General features: G+C 37.7%; 1 protein-coding gene across 3 annotated transcripts in view; it reads left to right on the top strand.

The window, feature by feature from the left end:
* DYM (dymeclin) overlaps positions 1 to 18476 on the top strand; it is a 395381-nt gene that overhangs the window by 130573 nt on the left and 246332 nt on the right. For all 3 annotated transcript variants that reach the window (XM_005886705.2, XM_070361533.1, XM_070361534.1), the window contains one exon: positions 14163 to 14345. In XM_005886705.2, coding sequence (XP_005886767.1) covers positions 14163 to 14345 — 183 coding nt within the window. The remainder of the gene's footprint in view (positions 1 to 14162; positions 14346 to 18476) is intronic.

Below are 18476 nucleotides of genomic sequence, written 5' to 3'. Positions count from 1 at the left end.
TTTCTGAGATGGTCAAAGCATTCCTTTTGGGAGACAAGCTGGGGGTAGTAATATCATGTTGTTTTGTGTTAGGAAAATTGAATTTGACTCAGAACTGTTTTAGGAACTAACAGTCACCAGATATTTTAAGAATGCTTTAAATGTGAACATATGTAAAAAAGTGAAAATATTAGTGACCTTCTCACCACCCTTTCCCCTTTCCTAGCACTATAGTATGATTGGCTGTAGTTCAAGATTGTGTATGTTGCTGTTTTATATTCATTTTAAAATGAAAAAAAAATTGCTAATGAAAGTTTCCTTAATATAGGCTGATTACGTAGAAAGAGAGATACTTGAGGACTGGGTGGGCCCTTTAATAAATAGGGTATGTTTTCATCAATAAACTAATATTTTAGTATATTTCTTTGAAGAAATACTGTTCTAAAGATATCATGTAAACTTTTTCAAATTTTAGGGTTTCTTTTACTACATTATTTTAGAAATCAAAACATTCTAATCAGAAAAGCAAGTTGTATTTAGTACCAGTAATCAGAGGTAACCACTCTAAGCATTATGGTATATACTTATCATCACCTTACAAAAGGAAATGCCTACTGTGGTTTTTTAGTGGTATGCATTTTAAGTTTAACATATAGAAAAATGTACAATTAGTGTATAGTTCAGTTCATTAGCAAAAATGAATGAACATATATGTAATTACCAGTCAGGACCAGTATTCCCGGCACCCTGGAAACTCCTCTCATGCACTCTCCTAATAGCTCTCCTCTCCCAGCTGCAGGGGAAACCACTGCTGTGACTTGTAGCACCATAGATTAATTTTGAACTTTATATTGATGGAATCATATGCTATGACTATCATATGTATTATTTTCTGTCTTCTTTGATTTGTAAAATTGATTTATGTTTTTTCATGAGGCATAGTTTGATCATTTTTGTATTAGTCCATCTTAAGACTATCTCATACTGTATTTCTCCTTCATACTGTAATAAACATTTGATTATTTCCAACTTTTGCCTGTTAAAATAATGCTGTGTACATCTTTGTACATGTCTTTGCACATATGTAAGCATTTTATTGAGTATAATAATTAGGCAAATTGCTGGGTCCTAGCTGTGCATCATTCACATACAGTGGGTACAGTTAAACAGTTTTCCAAATTGTTTTCACCTATTACGCTCTCACTAGAGTATATGAGAGTTGGCCTTGTTCCACATCCATGCCCAACATGTTTTTGGAGAAGGAAAGGATGGAGTTGTGTTTTTGAGATTATAATTTATGTACAGTAAAATTTACCTTCTATTAGTTTAATGAATACATACAGTCATATACTAACCACCATAACCATAAGATATTGAGCATTTCCATCATCTTAAAAAGTCTCCTTGTGTTCCTTTGCAGTCAAACCATAACAACTGGCTCTCCAAAATAGTTAAGCATTGCAGATATCTACCACTTAATATCAGTAATCGATTCATGAAAATCAGATATTATGCAAAAAATACTAATCTGGAACGTATCTACCATTATTTTAAATTTTAAAAATTGTTTATATAATAACTCAAAATATTCAACCTGTTTTTATTTTTTTTTTTTCAACCTGTTTTTAAAAGCACACTAAATGCCAATGTTTAACAAACTAGTGTGTTTTTATATAAAATGCTTAAAACATGGCTTCCTGATCAAAGTAATGATTTAAATAATCATTTTTTCTCTTCTGTTCAGTCATTTTTTCCTCTTTCTTGTTTACAACCTTTTCACCTTTTGCCTCTTACTGTATAACACTTAGCAAAATCAAGGGCTCATTGTGAAAGGTCTTAGAAAACACGTTTAGTATGTGTGCCCAGTGGTGGAAAATGTCTGTCTCAGGGCATGACACTGAGATGCCCTCTTAGTTATCAATAACATCTGAGACATTCATCTTCTTTATTTTTTTTTTAACACTCAGTTCAGTTTCAAAATGTCAGTGATTCTGTCATACCAATTACCTTTGTAATGAAATTTGATTCCCTCCCCCAAGTACATTATTTTTTTTTAATGTTTTGAGTTTTGGAGGTATAAATATAAAAGATTATTTTATAAACACTAGTTGAAAAGGATTAAACTGAGTGACATGTTCTAGGAAGTTTAGATATTAAAAACTAGGTGACAGTCTACTGGGAAAATGTTAATTTTGTTGACATTCTGGGTGATATGCCTGGCTTTCTAACCACAGGCTTGGTTTTCTCTTGTGTTGATGAATATGTCACAATTAATTTAGCCAGTTCCTTCTTATTTAATATTTAAGTATATATGTTTTCACTGAGCTTTAAGATGGCTAGCTCTCTCTTTGATCTTTGTATCGTTCTTTTTTTTTTTTTTTGGCTGTGTGTCAGTCTTCATTGTGGCACACAGGCTTTCTCTAGTTGTGGCATGGGCTTAGCTTGCTGCAGTGCATGCGCTCTAGAGCACTCAGGCTTTTTAATTGTGGTGTGCGGGCTTAGGGGCTCCGCAGCATGTGGGATCTTAGTTCCGCAGCCAGGGATAGAAGCCTTGTCCCACTGATTGGAAGGCGGATTCTTAACCAGTGGACCTCCAGGGAAGTCCCTGTATTCATTCTTTAGAATAAACTGTAGAGTTGGACTTGTTGTTAGGCCAAATAATCTGCACATTGCTAATGCTTGTGGTACACATTACTTGATTTCCCTTCCTAAAAATACAGCCCATTTACAGTCCTGCCTCTGGTGTCTGAAAATACCTGTTTCCTAGTATCCTCCCCACAGTTAAAGTATTATAATTTGAAATGTAGGACTAAAGCCAATTTTTGAGACCTATATTTAGACGTTTAAAAATAGCATGGTTTCCCTTTAAATGCCAAATATAAAATCCCTGTTGTTTATATACTTTTAAAATATAAGTTCTGTCTTATACACTGTAAAAATAACCTTTGGTAAGTAACTGAAATACTAAAGAAAGTAAAGTTGAAGTAAAGGAGCAAATTAAGTTTATAAGTTGAATATAAAACATTAAAAAGATGTAGCTCTTTTCCATCAAGGAGACAACAGGAAGACTTGTGCGTAAGTTACATAAATTGTTCAGTGATGTTCAGTTGCTAAGTCATGTGCGCATGCCAGGCTCCTGTGTCCTTCACTATCTCCTGGAGTTTGCTCAAATTCATGACTGCTGAGTCAGTGATGCTATCTAACCGTCTCATCCTATGTTGTCCCCTTCTCCTTTGCCTTCAATCTTTCCCAGCATCAGGACCTTTTCCAATGAGTTGTTTCTTTGCATCAGGTGGCCAAGGTATTGGAGTTTCAGCTTCAGTCCTTCCTATGAATAGTCAGGGTTGATTTCCTTTAGGATTGACTGATTTGATCTCCTTACCGTCCAAGGGACTCGGAAAAGTTTTCTCCAGCATCACAGTTCGAAAGCATTAGTTCTTCTGCACTCAGCCTTTATGGTCCAACTCTCACATCCATACATGACTAGTGGAAAAACCATAGCTTTGACTATATAGACCTATGTGAGCAAAGTGATATCTTTGCTTTTTATATGCTATCTAGGTTTCCCATAGCTTTCCTTCCAGGGAGCAAGCTTCTTTTAATTTGATGGCTGTAGTCACAGTCTGCAATGATTTTGGAGCCCAAGAAAATGAAATCTGTCTCTGTTTCCACTTTCCCCCTTCTGTTTGCCATGAAGTGATGGGACCGGATGCCATGATCTTAGTTTTTTGAATGTTGAGTATCTAGTCAGTTATTTCACTCTTCTCTTTCACCCTCATCAAGAAGCTCTTTAGTTCCTCTTTACTTTCTGCCATTATAGTGAAACTGATGTGAAGAGCTGCCTCATTGGAAAAGACTGATGCTGGGAAAGATTGAAGGCAAAAGGAGAAGAGAGCAGCAGAAGATGAAATGGTTAGATTGCATCACTGACTCAGTAGACATGAATTTGAGCAAACTCTGGGAGATAGTGAAGGACAGGGAAAACTCTTAGAGAGATGTACTCTGCAAAGAAGTTAAATATAGCAGGGTGACAATATACAGCCTTGACATACATAAACTTGTATGCAGGACAAGAAGCAACAGTTAGAACCAGACATGGAACAATGTTATGACTGGTTCAAAATTGGGAAGGGAATACGTCAAGGCCGTATATTGTCATCCAGCTTATTTAACTTACATGCAGAGTACATCATGCAAAATGCTGGGCTGGATGAATCACAAGCTGGAATAAGATTGCTGGGAGAAATATCAACAATCTTAGTTGTGCAGATGATACCACTTCAATGGCAGAAAGTGAAGAGGAACTAAAGAGCCTCTTGATAAAAGTGAAAGAGGAGAATGAAAAAGCTGGCCTAAAACTCAACATTCAGAAAGCTAAGATCATGGCATCTGGTCCTATCACTTCATGGCAAATAGATGGGGAAAATGTGGATACAATGTCAGATTTCATTTACTTGGATTCTAAAATCAATGCGGACGGTGACTGCAGCCATGAAATTAAGACACTTGCTCCTTGGAAGAATAGCTATGACAAACCTAGACAGTGTATTAAAAAGCAGAGAGATCACTTTGCCAACAAAGGTCCATTTAGTCAAAGCTATGGTTTTTCCACTAGTCATGTGTGGATGTGAGAGTTGGACCATAAAGAAGGCTGATCACCAAAGAACTGATGCTTTTGAACTATGGTGCTAGAGGAGATTCTTGGGAGTCCCGTGGACAGCAAGGAGATCAAACCAATCAGTCCTAAAGGATATCAACCCTTAATGTCCATTGGAAGGACTGATGCTGAAGCTGAAGCTCCAATACTTTGGCCACCTGATGCAAAGACCTGACTCATTGGAAGAGACCTTAATGCTGGGAAAGATTGAAGGCGGGAGGAGAAGGGGCAACAGAGGATGAGATGGTTGGATGTCATCACTGGCTCAATGGATTTGACTTTGAGTAAACTCAGGGAGACAGTGAAAGACAGAGAAGTCTGAAGTGTTGCAGTTCATGGGGTTGCAAAGAGTCCAAGGCAACTTAGTGACTGAAGAACAACAACATGGTAGTTGGAACATTTTTTGGCATTGATTGTCTTTGGGATTAGTAGGAAAACTGACCTTTTCCAGTTCTGTGTCCTGCTGAGTTTTCTGAATTTGCTACAATTTGCTACATAAAGTAGCACTTTAACAGCATCATCTTTCAGGATTTTAAATAGCTCAGTTGAAATTCCATCATGTCCACTAGCTTTGTTTGTAGTAATACTCCCTAAGGCCCACTTGACTTCACATTCCAAGATGTCTGGTTCTAGGTGAACAACCACACCATCATGGTTATCCACGTCATTATGACTTTTTTGTTTAGTTTTGTGCATTCTTGCCACCTCTTATTAATCTCTTCTGCTTCTTTTAGGTCCTTACCATTTCTGTCCTTTATCATGACCATTCTTCATGAAATGTTCCTTTGATACCTCCAGTTTTCTTGAAGAGATCTGTGGTCTTTTCCATTGTATTGTTTTCTTCTTTGTCTTTGCCTTGTTCATTTAAAAAGACCTCCTTGTGTCTCCTTGCTATTCTCTGGAACTCTGCATCCAGTTGGGTATATCTTTCCCTTTCTCCCTTGCCTTCTGCTTCTCTTCTTTTCATAGCTGTTTGTAAAGCCTCCTCAGACAATCGTTTTGCCTTCTTGCATTTCTTTTTCTTTGGAATGGCTTTGGTCACTGCTTCCTGTACCATGTTACAAACACCTGTCCATGGTTCCTCAGGCACTCTGTCTACCAGACCTAATCCCTGAATCTATTAGTCACCTCTACTGTATAATCATAAGGGATTTGATTTAGGTCATACCTGAATGGCCTAGTGGTTTTCCCTACTTTTTGCAGTATTAGCCTGAATGTTGTAATAAGGAGCTCATGACCTGAGCCACAGTCACCTCCAGGTCTTGTTTTTGCTAACTGTATAGACTTTTCCATCTTTGGCTGCAAAGAACATAATTAGTCTGATTTTGTTATTGACCGTCTGGTGATGTCCATGTGTAGAGTCATCTCTTGGGTTGTTGGAAAAGGATGTTTTCTATGACCAGCGTTTTCTAATGACAAGACTCTGTTAGCCTTTGCCCTGCTTCATTTTGTACATCAAGGCCAAACTTGCCTGTTAATTCCAGCTCTCTCTTGGCTTCCAGTTTTTGCATTCCAGTCCCCTGGATAAAAAAATGATAAAAACGACATCTTTTTTTGATATTAGTTCTAGAAGATATTGTAGGTCTTCATAGAACCGGTCAACTTCAGCTTCTTCAACAAAAGTTGTTGGAACATAGATTTGGATTACTCTGATGTTGAATGATTTATCTTACATACGTAAGTATGATCAAAACCAGACTTTCGTAAGTACAGTACTGAAGAGAGTTGTAATCAGAGTACTATAAAAGCAGTTATTTTTTGCTTTATTAGAACAGACGAGTCTGATTTGGACCTTGAGGAATTTTTTAAAGCAAAAAAGTATGAGGAAGAAATGAAAGAAAAAATTTTAAAAATGGAAGAAAGTAGAATGCCTTCTTTGGTTATTTGTAAACTTGAAAAAAGTCTATAAACCACTGTCAGTTCTCTTCATTGATTTCTGAATTATTTTTTTTTCCAGGGTCATCCTTTGTCTCCCCATAAACTCATGACAGTTTATTTCCTTTTCTTTTCTATATTTGTTTCTCCTTTTGACTATAAACTTCATGGATAGGGCCTCATTGTCTTGGATTCGTTCGTGTCTGATCTAGTTTCTTGCACTTTGATCCATACCAGTACCTTACTAAATGATGAGACGAGTGTATGTAAGTGCCCAAGTGATAAGTACATACTTGGTGACAGTATGTTTCCTCTGCGTCTGGTATGTGACCCTTAAAAGAAATTAACTTCAATGAAGTTAAGTGATCATCAGATACTTTTTCCCATGCAAATGTTTCTCACTGGTGATGCAGTTATTCTGTATTTTGATGGTATCAGTGTCAGATCCTGATTGTGATATTCTATAAATTTTTAAGATGTTACCATTAGAAGAAATTAGTTGAAAGGTTATTTTTTTTTTAATGAGAACATATGCATCTATAATAATCTTAAAAACTTTAAGGAGATTGATGGCCAAAAAATTTTTTAAAACTGTTTTTTGTTTTTTAAAAAGATCACTAACCAAGCAGTAATGTTTTGGAACTTTATAGCACATAATGAGCTCCTTATTGCAAAATTCAGGCTTAAATAGAAGAAAGTAGGGAAAACCCCTAGTCTACTCAGGTATGACCTAAAGCAAATCCCTTATGATTATACAGTGGAGGTGATAAATAGATTCCAGGGATTAGATCTGATAGACAGAGTGCTTGAAGAACTATGGACAGAGGTTCATAACATTGTATAGGAGGTGGTGACCAGAACGATCCCCAAGAAAAAGAAATGCAAAAAGGAAAGGCAAAATGATTGTTTGAGGAGGCCCTACAGATAGCTGAGAAAAGAAGAGAAGCAAAAAGGCAAAGGAGAAAGAAAAAGATAGACCCAACTGAATGCAGAATTCCAGAGAATAGCAAGGAGAGATAAGGAAGCCTTCTTAAGTGAACAACACAAAGAAATAGAGGAAAAGAATAGAATGGGAAAGACTAGAGATCTCTTCAAGAATATTAGAGATACAAGGGAACGTTTCATGCAAAGATGGGCTCAATAAAGGACAGAAATGGCAAGGACCTAACAGAAGCAGAAGAGATTAAGAAGAGGTGGCTCGAATATACAAAAGAACTATACAAAAAAGGTTTTAATGACCCAGATAACCACGGTGGTGTGGTCACTCACCTAGAGCCAGACATCCTGGAGTGTGTAGTCAAGTAGTCCTTAGGAAGTATTACTACCGGCAGAGCTAGTGGAGGTGATAAAATTCCAGCTGAGCTATTTAAAATCCTAAAAGTTGATGCTGTCAAAATGCTGCACTCAATATGTCAGCAAATTCTGAAAACTCAGCAGTGACAACAGGACTGGAAAAGGTCAGTTTTCATTCCAGTCCCAAAGAAGGGCAATGCCAAAGAATGCTCAGACTACCACACAGTTGCACTCATTGCACATGGCTAGCAAGATAATGCTCAAAATCCTTCAAGCTAGGCTTCATCAGTACATGAACTGAGAATTTCCAGAGATATAAGCTGGATTTAGAAAAGGAGAGGAACCAGAGATCAAGTTGCCAACATCTATTAGATAATAGAGAAAGCAAGGGAATTCCAGAAAAAATCTACTTCTGCCTCATTCGCTACCCTAAGGCCTTTGACTGTGTGGATCACAACGAACTGTGGAAAATTCTTAAAAAAATGGGGTTACCAGACTACCTTACCTGTCTCCTGAGAAACTTGTACACAGGACAAGAAGCAACAGTTAGAACCGGACGTGGAACAACAGAATGCTTCAAAATTGGGAAAGGAGTATGTCAAGCCTGTGTATTGTCACCCAGCTTATTTAACTTCTATGCAGATTACATCATTCAAAATGCTGGACTAGATGAATCACAAGCTGGGATCATGATTGCCAGGAGAAATTATGAACAACTTCAGATATGCAGACGACACCACTCTAAAGGCAGAAAACTAAGAGGACCTTAGCCTTTTGATGAGGATGAAAGCGGAAAGTGAGAAATCTCGCTTAAAATTCAACATTCAAAAAACTAAGATCATGGCATCTGGTCCCATCACTTTATGGCTAAACTTGATGGGGAACATGGAAACAGTGACAGATTTTATTTTCTTGGACTCCAAAATCACTGTGTATGGTGACTGCAGCCCCAAAATTAAAGGAAGCTTGCTCCTTGGAAGGAAAGGTATGATAAACCTAGACAGTATATTAAAAAGCAGAGACATCATTTTGCCAACAATGGTCTGTGTAGTCCAAGCTATGGTTTTTCAGGTAGTCATGTATGGATGTGAGAGTTGGACTGTAAAGAAAGCTGAGTACTGAAGAATTGATGCTTTTGAACTGTGGTGTTGGAGAAGACTCTTGAGAGTCCCTTGGACTGCAAGGAGATCAAACCAGTCAATCCTAAAGGAAATCAACCCTGAATTGGAGCTGTAGCTCCAATACTTGGCCACTTGATGCAAAGAGCTGACTCACTGGAAAAGACCTTGATGCGGGGAATGATTGAGGGCAAGAGGAGAAGGGGGCAACAAAGGATGGGATTGTTGGATGGCATCACCGACTCAATGGACATGAGTTTGAGCAAACTTTGGGATATGGTGATGGACAGGGAAGCCTGGGGGTGCTACAGTTCATAGAATTGCAATGAATTGGACTTGACAGCACTAAACAACAACAACAACACTTAATTGTGTTAGGATACTGGTTTGGCTTTTAATAGAGATCAGGTACCAGTGGCTTAAAAAAAATAGAAGATTTACATTTCTCTCACATGAAAGTCTAAGCTAGTCTAGGGGTATAGGCAGGTTTTCTTCCTGAGGCCATTCAGAGAATAGAGTTCCTTCTCTCTTGTTTTTCCATTCCCTTGGTCGTATCCTCATGCACAAAGCTGAATCTGCCTGCCCACCCCTCTACCTGAGTTCTTGCACATGTGAAGCATGAGGATTGGAGGAGAAAATAAGTTCTTTTTAAGGATATTATCTAAAACTTGCATGTGCTGTTCCTACTCACATCCTGTTGGCTGAAATTTAGTTATGTGGCCATAGTTTTCTGTAAGAAAGATTGGGAAGTGTAGTTCTGCCCAGCTAAACGTCAGGGCGTTTTATTAATAAAAGGAAAGAGAGCATGATATTAGGATCAGGTAGTTACTCTGCCCTAATGTCTGCCCTGGAATGTATGTTCAGTGACTTCCTTGGCAAAACTGTCTTCCCTTGTTTCACTACACTTATAGAGGAAAAGTATAGATGCCTTAAGAGTTAGGTATATTTGTTGGATCATTATGGCAATAAAAATTGATATGAATATTTGCTTCCCCTTTCTCTAAACTCCTCAGAGACAAAGTATGATTTTTTTCTTGTTTGTATTTTTTACAGCTGGCATAGGGCCTAACTATAATTAGGTACTCGCTGCCTATTTATTGACCGATTACCCTTTTTTCTGTATTGATTGAAATGTCTCTAGCAGAATTGTCATAAGTATTTATCTGACCTGCTTTCTCCTTAATTTCTTCATGATATCTGTTTTGTTACAGGATTACAGCTCAAATATATGAATGTGACCCTTTTATCAGATTTTTACAGCTATGGAAGACAGTATAGTATGTTATCATGTGTTTTTGGTATAGTTTTGCTTGAATAATTAGTGTTTTATAATATAGATGTTAGATGTAAGAAATCAGTTGTAGTGTGGCAAGTGGCATGTTTAGTAATGTGAAGAAAGTAGTAATTTACCTTAGTTCCATTGTCTTAATAGTTTGAGTTCAAAATTTCTTAAAATGAGTTGTTTTTTCTTTGATTATTATTTTACTGATGTTTCAGTTTGTCACACTTTATATTTTTCTCACATTTTTATTCTTAAGAATAAATAATCTTGAGTCACTACTTTTAAAAGGTTGAATCACCAACACTCAGTTTTTTCTTTTAGTTAATTTCAGTACTCTTAGTTAGATGAATTTTATTTTAAGCATTTATTTGGAGGCCTGAGGGATACAATTAAAGAACTTTGGAGATCATTCTTAATTTGGTTTTTAGAACAGAAGGAAATATACTGTAACTTTCCCTTATTTTTCTGGTGGAGAGAAACTTTTTTTTGCCAGCAGGAAAATGCAATTCCACTAAGATTCTTGGGTCAGAGATCAGAGGCTTGGATCAGCAAAAAGAAACTAACTTTTGGAAGAATTTTAGTCCAATTTTATGGGCCAGTTTAAACTACAATGTAGGCAATGGCAGGGTGCCTGCTTTCCCTATAAGGAAGGGAAAGCCACATGGCAGTGATATTTACCAGAGTAAGGAAGGAGGGCTGTGTGTCTGGAGGGGGTGGGGTGGGAGAGCTTCTCAATAAAATGTTCATTTGTCTGACATTATAAGCAGCTTTACAGCCCTCTTGGAAAAACTTGAAGGGGTTAAAAAAAAAAAAAAAGGAGACTTGAAGTTCTGTTAAAAGAGAATCAGAATTTTGTTTGTTAAATTTGTCCAGGGCTAGTCGACTCTTATTTCTCCTAGTAATGAAGATGTGCAGCTGTGAAGAGAATCCAAAAAAAAAAAAAAACCACTTATATTTTACCTTGGAGAGCATTTTGTGATTATTTTTATTGCCGATTGAACTTTCTAGTTGTGTTTTTCTTTGCTTGCAATCCTGGAACACACAGTGGTGGATATAGGGGTAGGCAGCTATGGAGCAGACTCTGAGTGGAAGGAAGTGACTGGAAATTTTTTAAAATGTCAAGATAAACAGCAAATCAGTCCCAAAGCAAATAATACTTGGCTACTGGTTGTACTTTCTTATATAATTTTGCTTTTCTTATTAAATGCCTCAAATTTCCCAACTATATTGTGAACATTGTTTTGAATAAATTTAAGTTTGTGTGTAGTGATCACTTATTTTTTTAGTTTGTTTTTAATTGTGTATGTGTGTGTTTATTTACATACATACTCACATTATTTTTTAAAAATATTTTTTTCCATATGGTTTATCATGGGATGTTGAATATGGTTTTCTGTGCTATACAGTGGGACCTTGTTTATCCTTTCTATATGTAAAAGCTTGTATCTACTAACCCCAGCCTCCCACTCCATTCTTCCCTCACCCATCCCCCACCCCCACCCCCCCCCCCACCCCTGTCCCGGCAACCACCAGTTTCTTCTGTATGTCTGTAACTCTGTTTCTGTTTCATAGATAGACTCAGTTGTGTCATATTTTAGACTCCACATATAAGTGACGGTCTTCTTCTTTCTGACTTATTTCAATTGGTTTGGTAATATCTAGTTGTATCCATGTTGTTTCAGATAGCATTAGTTCATTCTTGTTTATGACTGAATAGTATTCCGTTTTATGTACGTACCACATCTTCTTCATCTGTTGGTCTGTGGATGGACATTCAAGTTATTTCCATGTCTTGCTATCATGAATAGTGCCACTGTGAACACAGCGGTATGTGTGTCTGTCCCTGGAGGCTCACAGGCAAAGAATCTGCCTGCCAGTGCAGGAGATGCAAGTTTGCTCCCTGGGTTGGGAAGATTCCCAGGAGAAGGAAATGGTAACCCACTCCAGTATTCTTGTCTGCAAAATCCCATGGATAGAGCAACCTGGCGTGCTGCAGTCCATGGGGTCGCAAAAAGTTCAGTTTAGTTCAGTTGAGTCACTCAGTCGTGTCCGACTCTTCGCAACCCCATGAATCACAGCATGCCAGGCCTCCCTGTCCATCACCAACTCCTGGAGTTCACCCAGACTCACGTCCGTCGAGTCAGTAATGCCATCCAGCCATCTCATCCTCTGTCGTCCCCTTCTCCTCCTGCTCCCAATCCCTCCCAGCATCAGAGTCTTCCAGTGAGGCAACTCTTCGCATGAGGTGGCCAAAGTACTGGAGTTTCAGCTTCAGCATCATTCCCTCCAAAGAAATCCCAGGGCTGATCTCCTTCAGAATGGACTGGTTGGATCTCCTTGCAATCCAAGGGATGCTTGGGGCTGGTGCACTGGGACAACCCAGAGGGATGGTATGGGGAGGGAGGAGGGAGGAGGGTTCAGGATGGGGAACACATGTATACCTGTGGTGGATTCATTTCAATATTTGGCAAAACCAATACAATATTGTAAAGTTTAAAAATAAAATAAAATTAGATTTTGCATAGTTTTCTTCTCCAACACCACAGTTCAAAAGCATCAATTCTTTGGCACTCAGCCTTCTTCACAGTCCAACTCTCACATCCATACATGACCACAAGACAAACCATAGCCTTGACTAGACGGACCTTCATTGGCAAAGTAAAATGTCTCTGCTTTTCAATATGCTATCTAGGTTGGTCATAACTTTCCTTCCAAGGAGTAAGCGTCTTTTAATTTCATGGCTGCAGTCACCATCTGCAGTGATTCTGGAGCCCCCCCCTCAAAAAAAAATAAAGTCTGACACTGTTTCCCCATCTATTTCCCATGAAGGGATGGGACCAGATGCCATGATCTTCGTTTTCTGAATGTTGAGCTTTAAGCCAACTTTTTCACTCTCCTCTTTCACTTTCATCAAGAGGCTTTTGAGTTCCTCTTCACTTTCTGTCATAAGGGTGATCTCATCTGCATATCTGAGGTTATTGATATTTCTCCCGGCAATCTTGATTCCAGCTTGTGTTTCTTCCAGACCAGCGTTTCTCATGATGTACTCCGCATAGAAGTTAAATAAGCAGGGTGATAATACACAGCCTTGACGTACTCCTTTTCCCATTTGGAGTTGGACATGACTTAATGACTGAACAAAAACAGCTGGATATATGCAGAGGAGTGGGATTGATCATACACTAATTCTATTCTTAGTTTTCTGAGGAACCTCCAACAAATAGGTCTTTTACCTCTTGTTTAGGTTAGGTTTATTCCTAAGTTTTTTGTTTTTAATGTGATTAAATGCATTTTTTAATCCAGATTCAGTATCAAGGAGATTTTTCTGGCCTTGTCAAGTGAGTATATAGCTATGATTCTTGTTCTGTACTTTGGCACTGCATATATAATATGAGAAATATTATAACATATATATATAACATTGTGGTTTGGTAGACTTATTTGTAAAATAAAAATTCAGACTTGGTTTGTTTTTAAAGGTTGGCTCTTTGACTCTGGTTTACACTCTTCTAAAGTTATTTATCCATTCAGACTTTCGTCATCTTTTCCAATTTGGGTATTTTGTATTTTCCTAGATATGCATATTTTGCTTAGGTTTTCAAAAATACTGGTATAAAGTTGTACATGAAATTTTCTTATAATTGCATATATGTTTTGATATGTAAAGAAAAACTGAGAAAGGTATGTAAGAAACTTAATAATATCCTGATTATCTTTGGAAAGTGGAAGTGGAATTATGGGAACAGGAAGCAATAGTCTTTAGAAGTCTTATGTCCATGGGCAATATGAGAACTTCCAAATGATGGACCTGTTTTACTTTCATAATCAAAAAGAGTATTATTTAAAACTTCAGAATATGAGAAATTGTACATAATTTACATAATGCACACAATATTGTACATAAATAGATTCATCTTGCTAGTCCCAGCACATTTCAGTTGTGTGTTTTCTTCTCAAGCTGGCCTCTGGACTGTCTTCACACTGGGTGGCGTGGGCAGCAAAGTGGCCGCTGCCTCAGAACTTTCTTCCCCTCTGGCCAACCAGAGTCTTCTGCTCCTGCTGGTGCTGGCCAACCTGACAGATGCTGCGGATGCACCAAACCCCTACAGGCAGGCCATCATGTCTTTTAAGAACACACAAGGTTTGTGGTATTTTTTTACTCTGAATATTCTTTTCTAATAAGGAAAGAGGGTATTGCTTACTCCAAATTGTTTACTGTTTTTCAGCAGTGGGGATATATTTTCATATTGGTTTAAGATGAGAAAAACTTAAATTTTATGTCCGTATTCTCAGGAAGGTCAAGTAAATTTCAGATGATAACTACATTTCTTTATACCTGTATTTACATTTCTTTCCAAGATAACCAAGCCAGCATGAGCTTAATTTGGATCCACATCTCCTACCTATTGCGACTTCCCTGGTGACACTAATGGTAAAGAATCTGCCTGCAGTGCAATAGATGCAGGAGGTGCAGGTTCAATCCCTGGGTCAGAAAGATCCTCTGGAGGAGGGCATGGCACCCCACTCCAGTATTCTTGCCTGGAGAATCCCATGGACAGAGGAGCCTGGCGGGCTACAGTTCATAGAGTTGCAAAGAGTTGGACACAACTGAAGTGACTTAGCACATAGTCCTTCCTATTAGGTGAAGGAATTAACCAGGAAATGATATGTTGTTTGAAATTTTTTATTTAAATTCTGTGTTCCAGTTAGAGTTTTATAGAACTGAAAATAGTAACTGAGCTTAGCAAACTTTTCCTGCAAAGGGGCAGATGACTTTGCAGGGCCTTCTGGTCTCTGTCACCCCACCTCTTACCTGCCCTTGTAGTATAAAAGCAGCACAGAAAGCTCTTTGCAACCCCATGGACTAAAGAGTCCATGCCATTCTCCAGGCCAGAATACTGGAGTGGGTAGCCTTTCCCTTCTCCAGGGGATCTTCCCAACCTAGGGATCAAACCCAGGTCTTCTGCATTGCAGGTGGATTCTTTACCAGCTGAGCCACCAGGGAAGCCCCAAGAATACTGGAGTGGTTAGCCTATCTCTTCTCCACTGGATCTTCCCAACCCAGGAATTAAACCAGGGTCTCCTGCACTGCAGGTGGATTCTTTACCAGCTGAGCTACTAGGGAAGCACAAAAAAGCAGCACAGGTAATACATAAGCAAATGAGCAAGGCTGGGTGCCAGTAAAAGTTTATTTCCAAAGCAGGTGGTGTCTGTGGGCCGTAATTTGCCAAACCCTGAAGTAGAGCATGAGCAAATATTTCCACATTGAAACAGTAATCACTTATCAAAAGGTTACACTCCTAAAGCAAGATTAATATGGTAGCTAGGTTTTCAAAATACATCCAACACTAGTGTAATTAAGATGGGTTAGAAGTGCACTTTCAAGGCTTCTGGTGTCCTATGCTTTGTTCCTTTCCAGAGCTGTGCTAGAATGTTTCTTACAGACAGCGATGAATGTGCCAGTTTTTGTGCCTTTGTCAATTCTGGCATTATTATTTGCAGGGGATATGTGTGTCTAGGGCTTCCCAGGTGGCACAGTGGTAAAGAATCCACCTGCCAATGCAGGAGATGCAAGAGTTTCAGGTTTGATCCCTGAGTCGGGAAGATCCTGTGGAGTAGGAAATAGTAACCCACTCCAGTTTTCTTGCTTGAAAAATCTCACAGACAGAGGAGCCTGGTGGGCTACAGTCCTTAGGGTTGCAAAGAGTTGGACACGACTGAGCAGGTACACGTGCGTGCGCGCGAGTCTCTAACAATTTAATAGGTAAGTAATGAAAACCCACACTTCCCTGGCTATTCAGTGGTTAAGACTCTGCACTTCCAATGCAGAGGGTGCAAGTTTAATCCCTGGTTGGGAAACTAAGATCCCATATGCCATGCAGTGCAACCAAAAAGAAAAGAAATGAAAACCCGTGTATCTAATAATATTTTGTATTCTCATTTCTGTACTCTTCTTAGTGACAGTGTGACTTTAGGGTTAAAAAAGGAAGTTTTAGAGGCAAGGTAATCTGAGTTCCTGTCACACTCCTGTTACTTCAGAGCTATCAAGCCTTTCACAATAAACCTTATCAAGCCATATCTCATTATCAGGCCAATATCAGGCCTTATCTCAATAAGCCTCAATGGCTTTTTCAGTAAAATGAAGATAGTTTCACCTAATCAGATTTGTGTAAGTACCACACAAGGTAAGGTTTTAGAATAATTAGCTCGGACTTGGCAGCATAGCAGGTGTTCAGTATATGGTATCTGCTGTTGTTACTTTTGCTGCGCTAGCCAAAGGGTACTGTTAAGGGTTGAACTTTTAAGAGTCATCTTTGGAGAGACTGTGGTATAGTGATTCAGAACATTGGCTTTAGGGTTAGACTGACCCTAAAGGAGTCGTATCCAAGATTTTAAGTATTAGATTCCTTATTAATGAAGCAGGGATTATAATCTCTGGCTCATAAGGTTTTGCAAGAATTAAGTGAGCATTTATCATAGGCTAGACTCACTAAATTATTGCTGCTTTTGTAAGAAACAGTATAATGTGGTGGAAACAACAGGAGCCAATCTGTGTTTACTCAGGAATGTTCTTGGAAAAGTTGATGTATGGCAGAGGCCATCACAATATTGTAAAATAATTATCCTCCAATTAAAATAAATAAATTTTTTAACAAGTTGCTTAATCTCTGTAAGCCTCTTCTTTGTAAAACTGGTCAGAGTAATGACATGGTTGTCATACGGGTTAAATAAGAGATAATATGGATAAAGCTGTCAGTATAATGGCTGGTTCATAGTACTTACTAGCTAGTAACAGACACACAACATATGTATTCCATTTGTAGTCAGTCTGGTGAACTTTTTATTTTACTTCCATTGTAAGGAGGAGTACTATGTCCAGGACCCTCCTCCACTGCATCTTCTGTAGATTGTGTAATATTTGCATCCTCAATATGTTCAGCCCTTCCTTTTTCCATCCCTTGCAAAAATGTAGGTCAGTCTTAACAAAACAGTTACTTTTGTATGTGTCAAAAATACAAAGTAAGTACTAAACAGGGATTAGGGTTGAAAAAATAATCTGTGTTTTGAATGTGGAAGAAAAGTGAGGGCATTTTGTAATATTGTTAAAGATATTTTTAGGTACATTATTCTCACAAATGTAAAGTTTAGAAAGGAAAATCTGAGAAGCATAGGGCTGTGCTATCAAAGACTTTGCTGGTACACGTTTCTTTTCCATAAGAGCACGGCTTCAGGAAATGTTAGAACAGTGTTGTTGTGGTTTTTTTGTTTTGTTTTGTTTTGCTAGTGGTTCTGTGTCTTGAAAAAAAAAGTTCTTTGTGCTTACTTGTTAAAACGTTAAAATACTGTTCTTTGTGCTGTCTTGTACTAGTGTTTTATCTGTTAAAACTATAATTTTCTCTTAAAACAGTTAACCTAACTTTACCTCCTTTTTAACTTCCTAACCTTGCTTGCTTCAGTTTTTAAGCAAATTCAGTAAACTGTAGGAAAGGGACTATGTCAGTTTTGGAATATCAAGAATTTTTCCTGTGTGGGTTGTAATTTATGCTTTTCATCACTTCAATAATTCTACTTAAAAAAAGTTTCTTAGTAGTTGTAGTCAAGTAGTTGTAGTCAATTAGTTTTAAGTTTTCCTTTAAACAAAAATGTTTTATAAGTTTTCTAGTAGTTGTCTTAGATTTGGTGTGTTCTATTATAGAAGAGAATGCTGAGCAAACTGATTTTAATATTTTTGTTATTTAAATTCTATATTATCCTAGCCACTTTCTTCATAAATGGATTAAATGCATAGATGAATACTTTAACTGATAATTCATTTGAAAAAAATTAACTTCAAGGCAGTTGTTTTGTTTTTTCTTTTTAACTTCTATTTTACAAGAGGATTTCCTGTTTGTCTCTGGATATTTTTATTTAGGACTGATGGCTGTTTAGTTTTGGTATTAATAGCAAAGCATTTCAATGTCATGGTTAAATTATATGTTAGAGGTTTGTTTGTTTTTTTAACCTACCTCCATAGCTGTATTTATTTAAGTTTATATTTTATTGACAATTTAATTCAGCTGTATTAATGCAAAAATAGTAATGGAGTCAAACTACATGACTTAGTTTAGGTTTTTTTTTAATACTTGGCTTTAAAAAAGCCACTCTGTTGCATGGTATTTGCTCATATATTTATAATCATTGGAAAGCTGTGGCTTAGATAGTACTGAGAAATAAATTGTCCTAGTTTGGGTTGGATTGGGTTGGGTTTTTGTGTTCTTTTTGTGGGGGATTT

The sequence above is a fragment of the Bos mutus genome, chromosome 24 (genome assembly GCF_027580195.1).
Source record: "Bos mutus isolate GX-2022 chromosome 24, NWIPB_WYAK_1.1, whole genome shotgun sequence".
NCBI lineage: Eukaryota > Metazoa > Chordata > Mammalia > Artiodactyla > Bovidae > Bos > Bos mutus.
Note: the sequence above shows the minus strand (reverse complement) of the source record. Positions and strands in the feature narration are given on the sequence as shown.